The 21338-nt window shown below is 29.7% G+C and overlaps 2 protein-coding genes across 4 annotated transcripts; one reads left to right on the top strand and one right to left on the bottom strand.

The window, feature by feature from the left end:
* Nucleotides 1–5198: 5198 nt before the first annotated feature.
* On the top strand, nt 5199–15652 carry LOC103570899 (uncharacterized). Of its 3 annotated transcripts, XR_008403619.1 has the most exons (12): nt 5199–5369; nt 6932–6954; nt 7090–7166; nt 8084–8441; nt 9068–9381; nt 9467–9720; nt 10086–10258; nt 10347–10472; nt 10557–10613; nt 11511–11645; nt 12594–15460; nt 15608–15652. XR_008403619.1 is itself a non-coding variant. In XM_014439473.2 (11 exons), exons 1-11 carry the CDS (start codon nt 5350–5352, stop codon nt 15215–15217), a joined length of 4161 nt encoding a protein of 1386 aa, XP_014294959.2. In that variant the 5' UTR covers nt 5199–5349; the 3' UTR covers nt 15218–15559. The 3 variants fall into 3 exon arrangements, 1 of the variants encoding a protein (XP_014294959.2); XR_008403620.1 differs by lacking the exon at nt 10557–10613; XM_014439473.2 differs by lacking the exon at nt 15608–15652 and having other exon boundaries at nt 12594–15559.
* Nucleotides 15653–15842: 190 nt separating this feature from the next.
* Nucleotides 15843–20652, bottom strand: LOC103570907 (heparan-alpha-glucosaminide N-acetyltransferase). The gene is made up of 8 exons (XM_008548801.3): nt 20465–20652; nt 20268–20407; nt 20093–20199; nt 19345–19501; nt 18786–19280; nt 17430–17771; nt 17237–17349; nt 15843–16102 (listed from the first exon to the last, which is right to left on the bottom strand). The coding sequence occupies exons 1-8, from the start codon at nt 20582–20584 to the stop codon at nt 15921–15923; spliced, it is 1656 nt and encodes a 551-aa protein (XP_008547023.1). The 5' UTR covers nt 20585–20652; the 3' UTR covers nt 15843–15920.
* Between the last annotated feature and the right edge of the window lie 686 nt (nt 20653–21338).

Genomic DNA, 21338 nt, shown 5'->3' with positions numbered 1-21338 from the left:
TCTTCGTAAATTTGATAGTTTCGGTGTAATTTTAATTTGAATAGAAAATAACAAACAGACGTTAAATTGAAATTTAATAAAATGGTTAAAAAAAAAATTTAATGTAAAATAATTATTTTGATTAGAAAATCATTTGATAATTTCTCTTTAGAGTAAAAGCTAAGTGACAATAGTCAATAAAAAAAAAAAAAAAAAAAAAAAAAAAAAAAAAATTATTGTAAAGGCGGAAGTTGGATTGAAATCTATGTTACAATATATCGAAAGTGTGTTTTTGCATTTATTGCATTCACTACTTTTTCTATTCATTCAATTTCTTTAATAAAATAAAAAAAAATTTCACAATTTAATTCATTAATTTTTTTTTTTTAATAAATTCCTGAAAAATAAAAACATTTTATTTCAACGCCCGATTTCTCATAAAATATTGACTTTAGCCAAAAAATGAAAGAATAACTTTTTGTAGAAAATTGAATTTCCTACAAGATTTACTTTTATCATTTTTATCATATCTTTAATAATTCACCCGCAAATTAACTTTTTAAGTTCAATAAATTATCACTAGATTTATTTTTAGTTTAAATTGCACACCAAGTTCTTTAAATTTAAATTACGGGTAAACTATCAGAGATATGATAAAAATATATGAGATCAATTTTGTTTATAATTAAATTTCCTGTAAAAAAAGTCTCTTTACATTTTTTTCTAAACTCAATATTTCATGAGTTATCGCGGCTCAAACTTAAATGTCACAGCAAATAAAAATTATTTTACTCAATTTTTTTTCTAATTAATTAATCAATTAATTAATTTAGTAAAAAAAAAAATTACTGGGTACTCGAAGCATGTCGAGAATAAAATTAAGAGTATAAATAATCAATGGTATAAATTTATCACGCTTGAAATATTGTAACGATAACGAATTAACATTCAAATGTTCATTGATGTCATTATTATTATTATTGTTATTGTTATTGGTCTCGTTACTTTTACTTTCACTTTATTATTGTCACACTATGTATTTATTCACTTTAAATTACTTCATCAATTTATGTACTTTTATTACCTTTTTTTTTTTTTTTTGAACGAAAATTTTATTTTTTTTTTTTAATTCAACTGAACTCTGAATTCAAATATAAAATTTTTGTCAATTTCATTAAAGTTTGAATTTTTTTTTTAAAACAAAATTTTGAATTTTCTTCAATTGAAATAAAGTTTGAATTTTTTCTTGAATAAAAATTTGAATTTTCTTCAATTGAATCAAAGTTTGAATTTTTTTTTAATTCAACTGAATTTTGATTTTTTTTTCTAAATCAAATTTTGAATTTTTTCAACTCAATAAAAGTTTGAATTTTTTAAATGAGATCAAATTTTAAATTTTTTCTTAAATCAAATTTTCACTTTTTGTCACTCAACTAAATCGTAAATTTTTTTATCAATCAGAGCAAATCTTAAATTTTTTCATAGAATTTGTAAAGAAAAATGATTACATAATTTGTGGTTTACAATTTACCCAATAACTTTTACTTTAAAATAGACATTTTTATAATAAAAATATATAGGAGTGGGGACTATATTTCTTTATCGACACAATTTAATATAAAATCGATTCAGTAGCCTGGAAAAATTCATTTCATGAGAAAGCTTTTGTTTATTTGTTCGTTAAAGTGATCGATCTTTTCTATAATATATAAATATATATATTTATATATTCGCTTATAAAAATATCAACAAAATGGCGACGTATAAGGTTTAGTTTTTTTTTTTATTATTCCTATTTTTTAATTTTAAATTTTCAAGTAATTTTACTATTTAATTCTGTGGGGTAAAATGGGTCATCAAAAAATAATCTCTAATTTTCTGTCATTCATTTTTTCATATAAGTAAAATAGTATGAGTGTTAATATAGAAAAAAAAAATTTTTTTTTCAAAATTTTCATTTTTTTGATTTTTTCAAAAATTATCTTTTACTCAAAGTATTATCATGTGGGTACTCGTTCGAGAGGAAATTGAATTCTTAACATTAATCCAGCATCAAAATAAATGAAAAATTGATTTTTTTAAAAATTCCATTTTTTCAATTTTTTTAAAAAATGATTTTTTACTCAAAATATCATCATGTGGGTACTCGTTCGAGAGGAAAGTGATTTCTAAACATTTATTCTGCATCGAATTAAAAAAATTTTTTTTTTTTGAAAAATCAAATTTCTTAGTTTTTTAAAAAAATTATCTGTTGTTCAAAATACCATCATGTGGGTACTCATTCAACCGGAAATTCAATAACGAACGAGATCCTGCCAATTTTTTTTTTTTTTAAATTTCAAAAAAAAAAAATTCTCATTTTTCTAAATTTTTTTTACAGATTTTCGCCATCATAAGCATCTTTGGTTTGTCCGTCTCCGGTCGCTCTTACCCCGTGACCCATCAGTCACTAGCCGACGTTTCAAATTCAAATCCCCGGGCGGGAAATTTTCAATTTTTTACTCCCGAAGCTCCAAAGAAAAGTAACGAAAATTGTGAAAAAGTTATCAAGAACGGCATGATGTGTTTTGTCTGCAACGACCCTCAGAAAAATGGCCAACTAGAACAATGCGCATATCTATCTCACCCTCCGAGAAAATATTCAGGTCTCAAAAAAGTAAAACCTGAGCCGGACATCGACGAGCTTGGACCCAAACCCACTAAAAATAGTGACAAAAAATTACGAAGATACGACGAAAGTTCCGAAAGTGACGATAATTCAAATTATTCAACCGAATTTGACACTTTTGATTACTACCCCGACTATACAACAAAGTCTGAAAAATCAACGAAATTAACCGACAGCAACAGTGACTGTCACGACGTTAGAAGAGATGACGGCTCAATTTGTACCGTTTGCAAAAATTCAAAAAATGGCGGGAATTCAGAGCGCTGTCGTCGCGAGTACCAACCGAAGGAAAATGTCTACAGTTACAGGAAGTCCAATAGTTTTGGTTATCCCAAGAAATCGGTTGGGAACAAAGGAACCAAAAGCAAGAAGGGCGATGATAAGGGTCAGCAGAGCCAAAGCTACAGAAGGCGCGATATTAATGATGACGATGATAATGATAACGACAGTTATGACTACGATGGAGCCGAAGATAGAAAAGGCTCGGAAAATTGTGAAGAAGAAGAACGGGATGGAATGATTTGCAAAATTTGCTTGAACCCAAGTACTAATGGAAAATCCGAACAATGTTCGTACTCTTATCAACCGGAAGATAAATTATTTGCTTACACTAATAAGCGGTCATTTAAAGATCATAGTGATCGAGATGATTAATTGATTGATTGATAAGTTCTTTGGTCAGTTAGAAGGTTAATTGGTTGATTAATCGATAATTTGGTTCGTTAATGAGAAGAATGGTTGATTAGTTGTTCGATTAAATCACTATTTGCGTGATTAATTGATTAATTAGTCATTTAATTGAATAAATGAGAGGTTAATTGGTTGATTAATCGATTAATTAGATGATTAGTTAATAGATTGTTAATTATTTGTTCAATTAAATTGAGATTCGGAGAACTAATTGATTAATCGATCATTAAATTGATTAATTGAAAGGTTAATAAATTGATTGATAAATTAATTGGCTGATTAATCGATTAATTGTTTCGTTAATGAGCAGAATTGTTGATTAATTGTTCGATTAAATCAATAGTAGAGTGATTAATCGATTAATCGATCTGTTAATTCAATAAATCGAAGGTTAATTGTTTGATTAATCGATTAATTAGATGATTAGTTAATAGATTGTTAATTATTTGTTCAATTAAATTGAGATTCGGAGAACTAATTGATTAATCGATCATTAAATTGATTAATTGGAAGGTTAATAAATTGATTGATAAATTAATTGGCTGATTAATCGATTAATTGGTTCGTTAATGAGCAGAATTGTTGATTAATTGTTCGATTAAATCAATAGTAGAGTGATTAATCGATTAATCGGTCTGTTAATTCAATAAATCGAAGGTTAATTGGTTGATTAATCGATTAATTAGTTAATTAATAAATAAACTTTTGATTATTAGTTCGATTGAATTAATATTTGGAGGACTAATTGATTAATCGGCCATTAATTGATTAATTAGAAGGTTAATTAGTCTATTAACGAATCAATTGGTTGATTAATCAATTAATCAGTTCGTTAATGAGTATAATGGTTGATTAATTGTTCGATTGACCAATAGTTGGGTGATTAATTGATTAATCAGCCATTTAGTTGAATACATAACCGATTAATTGGTTGATTAATCAGTTAATTAGTTAATTATCTAATAGATTGTTAATTATTTGTTCGAACGGATCGATTGTTTAAGAATTAATTGATTAATTGGTAATAAAATTGATTAATTCGAAGGTTAATTAGTTGATTAATCAATTAATTGGTTAATCAATCGAGAAATTGGTTGATTAATTATCAAATTTAATGATTATTGTTATGTTTTAACAGTTCATTGATTAATTAACCGAATAATTGGTTAGTTGACTGATTAATCACATTATAAATTGGTCGATTAATAAATCAATTAATCGATTAATCAATCGGTTAATAATTTTTTACTCTGTTTTATTGTTTTTTGTTTAATTAATTATTTAATAAATTTGTATAAAAAAAAATTGTTATTGTTGAGAATAAATAAAATTTTTGTTAAAAAAAAAAAAAAAAAAAATAAAATAAATTTTTTTTTATTAAGAATAATTTAAAAAAATGGCGGGAATTTTAAATAATTCATAAGCGAACGAACAACGAAATTCTATTTTCTAACGGCATTAAAAAATAAAAAAAATATATTTTCTATGTATAAAAATAATTCTAACACATATTTACCCCATGGAACACGTCATCGGTGTTCAAGGTGCCCAGACAGTTGTTTATCTAAAGACCACAACTTAAATCTAGGTCGAGAGCGTTTCCCAACTCACGTACCTTTACAACCTATTATTTTTTTTTTTTTTTTCATTTTAATTTTAAAAATTTGTAATTTTATAAATAAATTAACTGTAAATAATTTTTCATTAATGTTAGTATTATAATTAATTTTGTTAACAGTGTTAATTAAAAGTATTTTTGGTAAATTATGAAAATTGAGTAGTAAAAAAAAAAAATTAATCCGCGACTCGGGTCCGCGAGACCGCGACATCCTCAGTCTTAACCGACGCGGTACAGTGATAGCATCGTCAAATGATTTTGTTTTGATCGCGTAGACTTAAATAGAATAGTAATTAGTCATAGAAAATATATTTTACTTATTTTTTAAAATAAAATTAATTTGTTTTATTTTCAAATTTTTTTCTACTAAAAATTCAATTTTTTTTTGGATATAATGAGCTCTATAACTATTGGGTAAGTAAATCAAAATTCAAAAAAAATTTTTTTTAATTTTAAAAAATTCTCTGAAGATTTTTTAAAAAATTTTTTTACAAAATTAAAAAAAAAATAATAAAATTTTGAATTAGAAAAAAAATTTGAAAATTTTTGATGGCAATTTTGAGAAAAAAATTAATTTTGAATATGAATAATTTTATTAAAATAAAAAAATTAAAATTAAAAGAAGATGAAAAATTGCTAAAAATAAAATAATCGGAAGCATTTTATATACGGGCGGTGTTAGAGGCTTGGGTCAGCATGTTGCTAAAATTAGAGTATTGCTGGCGTATCTCTATACCTAAATACATTTATAAAAGCTATAGAGTTGAATTTCTTGGCCGGTTTGCCAACGATGAGAAAATCTCACCGCTCGTCTCATATTAAATTTTATATTATTCTCGCTTTGTACCACTAAATTTTCCATATTTTTTTTACGCTGTATTTTTGTTTTACTAAATACGTAAAAATAAACATGTATTTATCATTTTAAAAAAAACTGGTAATTTAGACACGCTTACGTTTAACGTTTCCTTAAATGGTGTCCTTAAGGTTTTTTTACCTTATCCGGAAATTAAGTTATCTGTAAATGTCTTTTAACATATATATACTTAGGCAATTTTATCATACTAATTATTTTATAGATTTAGATCAATGAAATTTTTATCATTTTATATTCAATATCTCCATTTTACCCCTGGTATTGTGTGACCTCAGTAAAAATTTTTTAGTCCTGAGAAATTTTTTTTGGATGTCCATTTTTCCTCTTTTACAAAATTTACTGCCAAAAATTTTCTGTGACCATTTTACCCTTTTGATATAAAAAAAAATTCTGTTTATTTTACACGCTTAAATTCAAAATTTTTCGTGTGACCTTTTTACCCCAGTAAAATTTATTTGCTGCTGAATTTTTTTTTTTTTACATGACAATTTTACCCCACATAAAGAATTCAAAATTTACATTTTTTTTGACCATTTTACCCCATTAATATGAAAAAAATTCTGTTCATTTTACCCCGGATATTAAATTAAAAATTGAAAATTTGTTGAGTGACCTTTTTACCCCAGTAAAATTTTTTTAAAAAATAATCATTTTACTCCTTGTGAAGAATTCAAAATTTACATTTTTTTGACCATTTTACCCCATTAATATAAAAAAAATTCTGTTCATTTTACCCCAGATATTAAATTAAAAATTGAAAATTTGTTGAGTGACCTTTTTACCCCAGTGACCTTTTTTTAAAAAATGACCATTTTACCCCTTGTAAAAAATTGATTATTCACATGTTCGTATAACCATTTTACCCCATGGTATTAAAAAAATCATGTCTATATTACCCCTTATTATTTCTTATGACCATATTACCCCTCAACAATATGTCCATTTTACCCCTGCAAAAAATTAAATTTAAAATTCAAATATTTTTCTATTTTTTTTTTACTATGACCAATTTACCCAACTTTCCATGAAATTTTCTCCGACCCATTTTACCCCATATTTATTTTTCAATTAAATAATTAATTATTTTTATTTTTTTCAGACCAAATGATTCAAATCCTTCAGGTAAAAAAAATATATATATATAATTTATATATTTTGGTTTTTGGCATAAAAACTAAATTTATTAATAATAAATATAAATAATAATAATATCAAGTAAATATTTATTCTTGTATTACAACCTGGCATAATTTACAGGATTTAGTCCTGCCCCACCCCCACCACCACCACCACCGGTACCTGGTCAGATGCCAACCATGAGAATTAATACTGAGGTAAGTAACACAGATACACCTATTGTGTACTCATATATATATATATATATATATATATATATATATATATACATATATATAAACAAGTTAAGGAGTCATGGTATTTCAAGTTTAACATTCAATCTCTCAACATCGCGCTTTCTATTTTAAAAAAACTCATTCAATCCGTCGGTCCACGTGCGTAAGTAGCTGACGAAATTTTATAATTTTCCTTCAAATTCCTTTCTAATAATTTTTGTGTTTTTTTAAAATTCTATTGAATTTTCTGACACGTCTATACCGCGAGTGGTAAAAGAAAAATTTGGAAAAGTGGAAAATTCTATTCGTGGCTATGTGACAAAATTTTTAATTTTTTGAAAAATTCTATGGATTCTTTGATCTGCATCTACATCACAAGTTTTTCAGTGAAAATTTTTTTTAAAAAGTGAAAATTACATTTTTCACAAATTTTGAAATTATAGATTTTTGATAAATTTTCCAAGTAAATATGAATTTTCAAAAAAAATTACACGAATTTTTTGATCTGCATCTGTGCCACAAGTTTTTCAGTGAAATTTTTTTTGGAAAAATGAAAATTCAAAATTTTCCAAAGTAAAAATTTTAAGATTTTAGTAAAATTTTCCAAAAAATTTCTACTGAATTCTTAGATCTGCATTTACGCCACAACTTTTTCAGTGGAAATTTTTTTTTGGAAAAGTGAAAATTAAAATTTTCCCAAATTACGAAATTTTAGATTTTTCTTTTAATTTTCCGACACAAGTTTTTTTAGTAAACATTTTTAATGAAAAATGAAAATTTCCAACCTCTGATCAGAGGAACATTTTCCGAAAGCGCCCGAAATTTGGGAATTGAATTTAACTGAAGAATTAATTTTCCAAAATCGAATTTTTTTGTATAAATAAAATGTGTCCTTGTAGAACCAGATGTCAAAAAGACCAAATACTTATAATAATGATGCATATGAGCCACCGGCGGCGATACAGAACGCGATGATGACCAAGGACAAGAAACCTTTCACTTACACTCCGGGTATGGGGGGTAAATTGGACTTATCACAAATTCGCAGTCCGAGAATGGCCCGCAGAGTTGCTAAGAACGCCAATGATGAAGGTATCGAAGGACCTCCAAAGTCCCCGCTGGCTAATGAACAAACACGCCCGGCCCAAGTTACCCCACCCGCGACTGCAAATCTTTTTGTTCAGCCGCAAGTCGCTGTTCCGGTTTTTCCGACCAGTGTCTCGCCGACTACAAGACCGCTTTCGCGGAATATCAATGGTAATTGTATTTATAATTTTTCAAATTTTTTATTTTTGATTTTTCAAATTTTCGCCTATTCTATAATTAGTAACTTTGGAATGGCAATATCTCGTTAAATATTGAAGATACATAAATTTTTATAGATACCTTTTTTGTAGGAAATTTAATTATCTTCAAGATTGGTATCATTAATTTTCTCTGTAAAATCAATATTTTAAAAGTTACAGCCGTTTTAAGTTGAAAAATAATTTTGGAAATGCTAAAATTGAAAATTCATTTTCAAAATTTTGTAAACTGCTATTATTTCACTAAGGGTTGAAATTACGTGAATTTTGAAAGAATACTTTTTTGTAGAAAATTAAATTTCCTACAATTTTTGATTGATTAATTTTTTCTGTAAAACCAATATTTTACAAGTTACAGCCGTTTTAAGTTGAAAAATAATTTTGGAAGCGCTAAAATTGAAAATTCATTTTCAAAATTTTGTAAACTGCTATTATTTCACTAAGGATTGAAATTACGTGAATTTTGAAAGAATACTTTTTTGTAGAAAATTAAATTTCCCAAAATTTTTGACTGATTAATTTTTTCTGTAAAATCAATAGTTCAAAAGTTATAGCGCGAAATTTAAAATTATTTTTAAGTGCCAGAGAAAATCGAAGTCCGGCCAATAAAAATCGATCAGAAATCATCGCAGCCGACGTCACCCGATACTCCGACGACTCCAATCCAAGTGACGTTAGCAAAAGCACCAACTCCTTGGTTGCAGCAAAAATCAAAGCCCGCGGAAGAGCTTCCCGAGTGGGCAAAACGGCCCACAAACGGATCCGGGCAAGAGAGTCCGACATCTCCAGTTCTGCCTTCTTCGATAAACGTCCAGGCAGTTCCTGTCCAAGTATCTGGTCAGAGAGTTCAAGCAAAACCTGTTGGAGCCAACGAACGAGTTATTCCTGTCCAGGTATAAAAAATATTTTTTTATGCATTGATGAGTTTTAAATTTTTTTTTTCCCGCTAAATTTTTATTTTTTAATAAACTTGTATAGATCGAAGATCGTCCGTCTGTGTTCGCGGTTAAAAATGAACAAGGGCACCATCAATTCAAGCAGACACCGCACCAACAACGATGGGGAAACTCACAACAAAATTTACCACAAAATACTACTGCTAAAATTACCGTCGCTCCACCGAAGCCTCAATTAACTAGTCCCGGAACTTACATTGTCCCTATCGCTGTTGAAGGTGCTCATGATGTCCAGCCTAATTATGATTATCAATCTAGTCCAGTAAATGCAGTCAGGTAAATTAATTCACTCAGTTTCGAAAAAAAAAAAAAATAAATAAAAATATTAAAACTTTTTTAAATTTTTCTTCATATATATTTTTTTTCACCTCGAAAAATATATGAGAAGACATAAAATTCTACGCTCTTTAAAATGAGTACCCACAAGCCATACTTATTTTTAATTATTTATAACACATATATTTAAATATGTATATATGTTAATAAAATATGAAAAATAAGTATGGCTTGTTGGTACTCGTTTTAAAGGGAATTTGATTTTCTATCTGACTAAATATATATTTTTGTAATATTTTTTTTTTATTAAAAAATAAGAGTCAATTTTAGCATAGCTTGAATTTAAAAAAATGTTTTTTCAATAGAAGTCAAGGAAGAAATATTCAAGAGATAGGACCTGGGGCACCAGTTCAGTCACGTTCATTTAGAGTTTTACAAAAATTAACAGATACTGATGATGATGTTGATAGTGAACAATTGCGTAAATTACAATTGACTGAAGATGATAAAGTTCTTATGAATAAATTTAAAGAACAAGGTAACTAAAAGCAAAATTTTAAAAATAGATTTTTTTTTTTTAAATTGAATTTTTAGAATAGGAAAAAAATTTTTTTGATATATTTTAGTGGATGGTGATACATATTTACATCAAGAAGAAGATCCTAGATATCGTGGTGCAGCTATTCCATCACGAGCATTTAGATATTTACAAAATATGACTGATTCCAATGAAGTACCCATTAATATAAATGGTAATATTTTTTTTAAATTTGATTATCAATTTCAAAAAGTTTTATATAAATATATATTATATTTATTTGGTTATTATTTAACAGCACCTAGAGCTATCAACAGTGCATTGAAGAGACAAAATAGAAATTCTCGATCATTTGGTGATTAAAAAAAAAATTAGAATCAAAATTTGTGTGATTTTTTTTTTTTTTAAGAAAATTAATTTTTGTATTTTTTTAAATGACAAAATAACTCATAAATAGTAATGTATTGAAAAAATTACCCATAACATAAATAACCCATAGTAAAAATTACCCATAGCAAAAATCACCCATAGTGAAAATTTCCTAAAAACACGAACTGTAAAAATGACCCATAGTATAAATAACCCACCGTAAAAATTACCCATAGCAAAAATTACCTTCAGTAAAAATTACCCATAGTAAAAATAACCCATAATAAAAATGACCCATAGTAAAAATTTCCTAAAAACAAGAACTGTAAAAATGACCCATAGTATAAATAACCCACCGTAAAAATGACCCATAGCAAAAATTACCTTCAGTAAAAATTACTAATAGTAAAATGACCCATAATAAAAATGACCCATAGTGAAAATTTCCTAAAAACAAGAACTGTAAAAATGACCCATAGTATAAATAAGCCACCGTAAAAATGACCCATAGCAAAAATTACCTTCAGTAAAAATTACTCATAGTAAAAATAACCCATAATAAAAATGACCCATAGTATAAATAACCCACAGTAAAAATTACCCATAACAAAAATAATCCATTACAAAAATTACCCATAGCAAAAATAACCTTCAGTAATAATTACTTATAGTAAAAATGACCCATAATGAAAATTTCCTATAAAAATAAAATATGAAAAATGACCCATTGTTAAAATAACCCATAAAAATTACCCATATAAAAACGTGGGTTATTTTGTGACAACCATTGATTCGTTGCATGGATTTTGGATTTTGCATGATGATTTTTTTTTTTTTCGAATCGACAAACATATAATCTAATTTTTGCATTGCTACTGTGCAGATGAGTCACCACAAATCCAATCAAACCTACCGCCGAGTGAGCAACAGGCACCAGAACCTAAAATATATACCGGAAGTGCAATACCATCGCGGTCATTCCGGATATTACAGGCGATGACCACTCCCGATTCTCTTGGTGAGTATTTTTATGAGTAATTTTTAATTTAAACCTAAACCAAAGCCTTTAATCGACACGAGAGTTCAAATTTAAATTTTGTCGAATTAAAATCTATCTATTCAAATTAAGATTACGCCTCAAAAATTGATTTTAGCCAAAAAATTAATGAATACTTTTTTATAGGAAATTTAATTCTCCATAAAATCATTTATACACACTTTTATCGTATCTTCAATATTTAACCCAGAAATTCAAATTCAAAAGTTAAAAATTTAAATCTAGATATCTATAAATATTTTTACATATATTCAAATTAAGATTGCACCCAAAATATTGAATTTTTTAAAAAAATCAATCAATACTTTTTTGCTCAAAATTTATTTTCCTACAAAATTTGTCTCAATAATTTTTTTGTATCTCTCATAGTTTACCCACAATTCAAATTATAAAAATATAATTTTCAAATTTTTCAATTTTCCCGCCAAAGATTTAAAAAATGTGTATTTTCAAATCAGATTAACTCTTTAACAAAAAAATCACTAATTAAAAATGAATGCCCATTGATTAATAAATTAATTAATAATTAAATAATAAATCCTGTGTTTACAGGAAGCTTTTAAAAAAAATAACAAATTAATTAATTAATTAATTAATAAATTTTAAAAATCATTTAAAATTAAAATTTAAAAAAAATTCCTCTGAGCACAGGATTTAATTCAACCCCCTGTCGTTCATCCTCTCTTGCTCCTTTGCCTCGTCGTTTCCACAAAAAAACGGCGACAATTAAAAAAAATAAAGGCAATTTTTAAAAAATCATAATTAAGCATTAATTAACTTTATTAATAATTAACTGTATTAATAATCATTTAAAATAAATAATTAAAGCATTAGTGAGAGAGAATGTAACGTAAATAAGGGAATCTGTATGTGTATGAAACGAATATATATATTTTTGTATAACCATAGCATCAACCCAAGACTTACCAGCAGAATTACCCGGTCAAGTAACAAGTAACATAACCTTGGGCAATAATCACCAGGGAATATTTCTCCCGCATTATTCCCAGCCTATTTATTGGGCGTATTATCCGTTAGCTTACTCGGCTGGTCACAGTATAGAATACCGACCTTACCAACAGCAAGAATATTGTTGCCCGAATCAGTTTCAGCATCATTTTAATCCATCTAACGGAAATGTTGGTTACTATCAAAATAACGGCTTGCCAATGTATGTTCTTGCTGAAAATAGAATTTATGATGGCCCTAGTGGTCATTATGAGGCTTCAGTACCTCAAGATAGTCAACAAGATGTCAATTCTGTTGATTCTAATCATAACCTAACAGAAACAAAGCCTAGAATGCTATTTTCTGAAGGCCCTAGTCATGAAACTTTGAAACCTACTGATTTGAATCAGGCAGGAGTCAATTCTGATGATTTTAATCACAAGATAATGACAATGCAGCCTAGAATGCTACTTGTTGATGGCCCTAGTCAAGATATTTTGAAGCCTGTTAATCATTTGAAGCAGACAGGAGTCATTCCTGATGATTCTAGTCAGAAGTTAATGACAATGCAGCCTAAAATGCTATTTGCTGAAGGTCCTAATCGTGAAACGTCGAAGCCTGATCATTTAAACCATGCAGGAGTCAATGCTGATGATTCTAGTCATAATCTAATAGAAACAAAGCCTAGAATGCTATTTTCTGAAGGCCCTAGTCATGAAACTTTGAAACCTACTGATTTGAATCAAGCAGGAGTCAATTCTGATGATTTTAATCACAAGATAATGACAATGCAGCCTAGAATGCTACTTGTTGATGGCCCTAGTCAAGATATTTTGAAGCCTGTTAATCATTTGAAGCAGACAGGAGTCATTCCTGATGATTCTAGTCAGAAGTTAATGACAATGCAGCCTAAAATGCTATTTGCTGAAGGTCCTAATCGTGAAACGTCGAAGCCTGATCATTTAAACCATGCAGGAGTCAATGCTGATGATTCTAGTCATAATCTAATAGAAACAAAGCCTAGAATGCTATTTTCTGAAGGCCCTAGTCATGAAACTTTGAAACCTACTGATTTGAATCAAGCAGGAGTCAATTCTGATGATTTTAATCACAAGATAATGACAATGCAGCCTAGAATGCTACTTGTTGATGGCCCTAGTCAAGATATTTTGAAGCCTGTTAATCATTTGAAGCAGACAGGAGTCATTCCTGATGATTCTAGTCAGAAGTTAATGACAATGCAGCCTAAAATGCTATTTGCCGAAGGCCCTAGCCATGAAACTTGGAAATCTGATCATTTGAACCAGGCAGGAGTCAATGCTGATGATTCTAGTCCTAAATCACCTACCCAACTCAGAATGCCATTTGCTGACCCTAATTCAAATCAGCCCAAAATAACCGATATTTCTAGTAACCGTCCTAATCACAACTCAATTTCCAACCAGCCTACATCTTTTGTTGATAATCCTAATTGCAACCTCCCAAAAGACCTAGATGACCATTCTTACCAGGTTGATTTAGCTAACCGTCCCTCAAACGCGATGTTAAAACGTCCCAAAGATCGTTTCAAGCATCCAAAGACCCCAGATGCTTCTAGTCATGATTCATCTCCAGCAATTCTGACTGATAGCCCCATCAACTATGAAACTATGAAACAACCAAGAACAGATTCCATCAATCCAAGTCCCAGTTCTATTACCAGCCTGGAAAACTCTGGAAACTTGACCCCGGGTCCTATCAATGTCTTCCAGGGTCTGTCTACCAGCTATCAAGCTTCTAATGACTTTTCAATGAACATTCTTCACGAGGATCTCGATAGTTCTGACAGTAGTTCCAGCGCCAATAACATCGACGATGGAATTGAAGCCCTGGGGACTTCAACTTCTGATTCAGACTCCGATTCCTACCTCGCGTACTCCACTGGTCTAAATCCTTCCCCTATTCGCGAGGAAGCCAAAGCTCCAGAGCATGAAAACATTCAGCAAGAAGGCCCGACAATAAACGTCAGGATTCCGCTAAAAGTACCAAAGCCAGTTGATGAAATCCACGTGGACTTCACGGTGACCAGACCAAAGTCATGGTGCCAAGATGGCAACCGACCATATGGTCAAGCAAAAGAAGAAACTGACGATGACGACAGCGGAGTCACGTCTCAGTCAGATTTGAGCCGGATCATATCCGAAGTCGACACCGATTCCGAGTCGGGAACGAAACAGAAGAAAATAAACAGCTACAAGCGCACGCAGACTCACTCACGTTTGTTTAAATTAATAACCGATGATTCGTCATTTTTAGAACCTCATAAATTATCACGGCTTAATGACAGAGAAATAAATTCCATTAAAAAATCTTTAAAATTTACGGATTTCAAATCTCGCGCCACTGGCGCGCCGTCTGAAGTGACGCTCAGGAACTTTGGGCGGCCATTAAGCTTGCAGATAAACTTGAACCGAAAAGATGAATTTTATAGAAAATTTATCAAGGAGACAAATATATCAGATAATTTTAAATTTAATTTAAAACCAAATGTTCTTTGCCCGAGAATAAAAAGTTTTAAAAGTATTAATAAATTAAAAGATAATTAATGCAATAGTCAGCTAAAAAATTTTTTCTAATTTTTATATTTTTATTTATATGATTTTTTATCACGTGTTACATGTCTCTCACGAATGCTCAAGGATTTTAAACTAACAACCTCATCATGGATGACAATTTATAATTTATAATAACAAATAAATAAATAAATAATTAAAAAAAAAATAAAATAATATAAAATGGAAAAAGTATGAGCCGAGGGATGACGGGGCAACGGATTTTGTTTAAATTTGGTACATATTTTTTTAAACTATTTTTTTTTTAAATCTCGTCGTCGAATTTTCAATTTTTTTTAAATGCCTATAATTGCCGCTTTTTTTTAAATTGCATGAAAAAATTCAGTTTTTTTTTTTTTTACTCAAAAATATTTTTTTTTTCAGGTCCTGATACATCTGAATTCTGATGAAGAAGAAATAATATTTTTTGCGTGCTCTATTTTTTTTTTTTTTTTTTTTTTCTAATTATTTATTTATTTATTAACGCCGATTTTTTTTTTAAGTTCGATTCAGTGTTTTTTTTTTTTTTTTTTTATAAACGAAATATTTAATTGCTAATATATATATGAATATTTGAATAATATATATTAATAATGTAAAGACAATGAATAAATTATTTATGATTAATTGAATTTTTTATTTGAGGAATTTCCTTTTTGGGAGGGAAAATTTTGGAAATTGAATTTTGAGAAATGGATCAGAGGGTTATATATATTTTTTTATAATGCAAAATATAGGCGATGACTGTCCAGATAGCAGCATCCCATAGAGCGCTTATGGTTTTCCAGCTGTGGTAATTCATGTTTCCATATTTCCAATGAAATGGGAAAATTTGGTAGCACATTTGATGACCGATGTACATAACAAGTGCGTTCATACCTTTAAATAATAATCTGGTTGAATTTAGTCGGTAGAAATCGAGGGAAAGGGATTTCTGGCAGTCATCTATTAGGTCATCATTTTAACGGTCGATAGATTAATGGAAAAAGGTGAAAATTTGGACATCTAGTGAGAATTAGATGGAATATTTTTTAGTTTGAGAAAATCTGGGTGTTAGAAGTTGAGGAAATAGATTTTTCAAAAGCATCTATCAGGTCAATAGTCTAAAGGTTGATAGATTAATGGAAAAAGGTGAAAATTTGGACATCTAGTGAGAATTAGATGGAATATTTCTTAGTTTAGAAAATTTAGGCGTTAGAAGTCGAGGAAATTTTATTTTTCAAAGGCATCTATCTGGTCAATATTCTAAAGGTTGATAGATTAATGGGAAAGGGTGATAATTTGAACATCTAATGACAGTTAGATGGAATATTTTTTAGTTTGAAAAAATCTAGACGTTAGAAGCTGAGAAAATTTTATTTTTCAAAGGCATTTATCAGGTCAATGTTCTAAAGGTCGATAGATTAATGGAAAAGGTGATAATTTGGACATCTAGCGAGAATTAGATGGAATATTTCTTACGTTAGAAAATCTAGGCGTTAGAAGTCGAAGAAATTTTATTTTTCAAAGGCATCTATCAGGTCAATATTCTAAAGGTCGATAGATTAATGGAAAAAGGTGATAATTTGGACATCTCGTGAGAATTAGATGGAATATTTTTTAGTTTGAAAAAATCTAGGCGTTAGAAGCTGAGGAAATTGCATCTATTAGGCATCTATAAGGTCATTACTCTAAAAGTCAGTAGATTAATGGGGAAAAAATGAAAATTTGGAACCATGGCGGGAATTAGATGGAATATTTCTTAGTTTGAAAAAAATCTAGTTGTTAGAAGCTGAGGAAATTAGATTTTCCAGTCATCTATTAAGTCATTCATTTAGAAGTCACATTTTAGCAGTCATCTATCGGGTTTAAATCCTTAAAAATGAATAATTTTTTAAAATAGACTAATTGTTTGTCTGAATTTCAAAAGAATTGTCAACTTTACGTATACGACTATAGTCTAAATAAATGAGTCTAATAGTCTTCGTAAACATAAATAGTAATGAATGATTAACTGATTAATTGATTAATTACCTGGTACACGAAAAGGTGATCCGTCCCACAGTTTGACGACGTCGATTAATAAATAAAAAATCGTAAAAATGGTCAAAGCGAAGCTTGTAGTCACTAACACAAATGAGATTGACCTGAAACATGTCGATTGATTGATTAATTGATTAACTGCTTGGCTCAGTCGATTAATTTCGCTGATGGGGTAGCATCTAACCATAGATTTTTGTTGACTGGAATGATGTCATTGAAGTGGAGAATGGAGCCAAGGGCCGCGTAGATAAGAGCGAGTATCATCCATCTAACGGTCCTAGCTCGCCAATCTTTGTAGACCCGAAGGATTTTACCAGCCTGGACACCCAGAAAAGTTTGGAAAATGGTCGGAAGACACCCGATCAATCCTTCGGGGTCGAACGGTCCGGATTGGTAAACAGAGGCGATGGTTGGGTATTGGTAGAGGTGTTTAGATAAGACTAGTTTGTCGAGGTATCCAGTGGATCCACCGGTACAGTTGAAGTATTTTCTGTTTTCATGCAGCCCCCCGGGTCCTAAGTAACCTCTGAAAATTTTTTGATTTTTTTTTAGAGTGCTTTCGGGTCTAGGGTTGAATTGTGGGTCGTTTCAGAGGTTTGTTTACCCGGGAAATAATCATCATGCATGACCAAACATGATTCTAAAATCAATCGTGCATGATTTATGCAAATTCATGAATCAATCATGCATGATCATGATAGGGAAAGAATTTCGACTTTTGAGTCATTAAAAATCATGCATGACTGAGCATGATTTTTCATCGTCATACAAAATCATGCAGTCATGATTAATCATTCACAATAATGTACAACAAGAAAGTCATTATCATGCCTCATTCATGTTCAATCATGCATGATGGTAGATAAACATGTCTGACTCATGCGCGAACATGCATGATTATACAAACCATGCTCAATCATGAATGATTATACATAAACATGTCTGATTCATGCGCGAACATGCATGCTCATACATAATTATGCTCAATCATGCATGCTGATACATAACCATGCTCAATCATGCATGATCATACATAATCATACACAGCCATGCATGATCATACATAACCATGCTCAATCATGCATGATCATGCACAATCATGCTCAATCATGCATGATCATACATAATCATGCTCAATCAGGCATGATCATACATAACCATACTCAATCATGCATGATCATACATAATCATGCTCAATCATGCATGGTTATGTATGACCATGCTCAATCATGCATGGTTATGTATTATCATGCTCAATCATGCATGATCATACATAACCATGCCTAATTCATGTTTGATCATGCATGACGAGAAAAAAATTGTCATATCTAATTCACGAAAAATCATGCATGAGTCTGCATGACCATGCTCAATTCATGATTGTGCATGGTCGTTTATAATCATGCTTCCTCATGGCTGGCAAATAATCAGTCATGATGATTTTTCCCAGGTAAATGGTTTAAGTTTCTAAAATTCCACAAGATTTGATTTTAACGCAAAGTCTTATTCTTAATAATTACACTAGTGGAAGATTTATTACCTCGGGCATCCTGGAATGTCCAAATGAAAAATAATTACCAAGTATACAACAAGTATCGTGATATAAAAAATCCACTGGGGAATCAGTAAAATAAAGTCGCATAAATTTTTAAATATTCCCCGTTGGAATTCCAGGTCATGGCGACGACTCATCAATGTATAGACTAAACCGACAACTAAGTAAGCGATTCCAAAGCGCTGGAGAACTCCAAAAATTCTCAACGTACTCAGGTCTGCGTCTGTGCCCAGTGAATTTAGGCAGACACCAATAAAGAATAGCAAACAGCTTCTTTTTATAATGTTCGCTATTATTTTGTGTCTGGGGACTTGGCGAGAGAGAAGAGACGTCAGAGATATCGGGACACAAACTCCCATGATCCAAATGAAAGACGGGAATATCAAGTCTCCTATAAATAATCCGTTCCAGGTCGCGTGTTCCAAAATGGCGTAACCCCCAGCGCCATTGTTTACGAAAATCATCATCAGTATGCTTAATCTGGGAAATTATTTTCGTTCTAAGTCATCAATTGGGCAAGAAGAGATAATTAATTTTATCTTACCCCCGGAAGCTGTCGATTGACTGGATACGTTTTTTTTGTGGTTTTGGATCTTCATTTATGACAGATCGTTTTTTTGATTTGTAGTATTTTATTATAGATTTTACGAGAATGGTTAGAGTGAATAGAACTATTAATGTGCCAAATATAATGACGAGGGCTAAAAATTAATTTATTGAAAATTAGTTTTTTTAATTTCTATTAAAAAATTGGAATGCATGATCATGCATGATTCAGACATTATCAAGCATGATCCATGAAAAGTCGTATTCATTCATGTGTGATCATGCATGATGAGGAATGAATCATCAGGCATGATCATGCATGATAAAATATGACCACGCATGATTCAGAGATCATCAAGCATGATCCATGTAAAGTCGTATTCAATCATGTGTGATCATGCATGATCCAAGTAAAGTCGTATTCAATCATGTGTGATCATGCATGATGAGGAATAAACCATCAGACATGATCATGCATGATAAAATATGACCACGCATGATTCAGACATGATCAAACATGATCCATGTAAAGTCGTATTCAATCATGTGTGGTCATGCATGATGAGGAATAAATCATCAAACATGATCATGCATGAATAATGTATGATCGCAAATGATCATGCCTGAGTGTTTTTCAACCATAATCATGCGTGATCATGAGTGATCATGCATGACTATGCTGTCAGCCATATTTTCTAAAAAAAATACTTGAAAAAAAATTTTTTTTCGTCTGAACTCAAACTTACGAGTGTAAAAATTTGAGGGCTGTTTAATTATTTCAACATGACAGTCATCAAATGCTTCATAAATTCCAAATTCGCCAAAATCCGGCTTCAATTCGCACACTAGACCTCTAAAAAATAAAATCACCCTAATTTTAAACCCCGCGAAAATTCAAAATTCAAATTTAAAAATACAAACTGAGTATCATCCGAATCCCGATATTTCTGGGGTTCAAAATTTTCCGACCCATTGAAAATACGCAGATTCCAAGATTTCTGACTATTGAACACAAAACTCTCGTTTTTCGATCCCAAGTCACTTAATTTTGTGTACGGGCACTAAAACATTTTTTTTTGTAAATTCAAACTTTTTACAAAAATTTAAAAATTACTTACGGAATTGCAATCAGAAGTGAGCGAATAAATCGAATAATTATTATTACTATCACTATCAAAATTAAAAGTAATACATGCTTGGTCTAGTTCAAGGACGTGACCGCAATCGTCTACTTGCATTTTATTTTATTTTTTTTTTTTAATAATAATAAAAAAATATTTTTATCAACTACAATATTTATAAAATGCGCGACATACTCATGACACACTTAGAGAGCAACTGATAAAATAACGATGCGCGATATTGAGGTAGAAAGTAACTCGGTAAGTGGATCTATTAAAAATCGTCATTAATAAAAAGCGTGAAAGTTTCTTTCCACTGCAGAATTTATTATTAATTTTTTTTTTTTTTTAATATAATTAGTAAATTAAATAAATAAAAATTTATTCATTACTATTGATAATTAGATTTAATTTATATGACATAGTATATATATATATATATATATATATATATATATATATATATATATATATATATATATATATATATATGACGAATTATATGGCTGGTTTATTTACTCAGAGAAAATATGACCCAATAAAAAAATTTTTTTTTTTCGGGCCCGCGAGTTTTCTGAAAAATTTTTTCAAAAATCAGATGATCAAAAACTGAGAAAATGGAATTTCTAAGTCATCAATTGGATCACTGGCCTCAAGGTCACGAGAAAAAGTGTAAATTCAAGGTTTGGTGGAAATAATTTAATAGTTTAAGAAAATCTGGTGATTAGATTTTGAAAAAATTGAATTTTTCAGTCATCTATTGGGTCATGTATCAGATTTAGAAGATAAGTGACAAAATATGTAATTTTTTTAAGTATGACAGTCATTGATAAAAATTTCTACTACTCATTTTGATTAAAATGTCAAAAGT

The sequence above is a fragment of the Microplitis demolitor genome, chromosome 4, assembly GCF_026212275.2.
Source record: "Microplitis demolitor isolate Queensland-Clemson2020A chromosome 4, iyMicDemo2.1a, whole genome shotgun sequence".
NCBI lineage: Eukaryota > Metazoa > Arthropoda > Insecta > Hymenoptera > Braconidae > Microplitis > Microplitis demolitor.
Note: the sequence above shows the minus strand (reverse complement) of the source record. Positions and strands in the feature narration are given on the sequence as shown.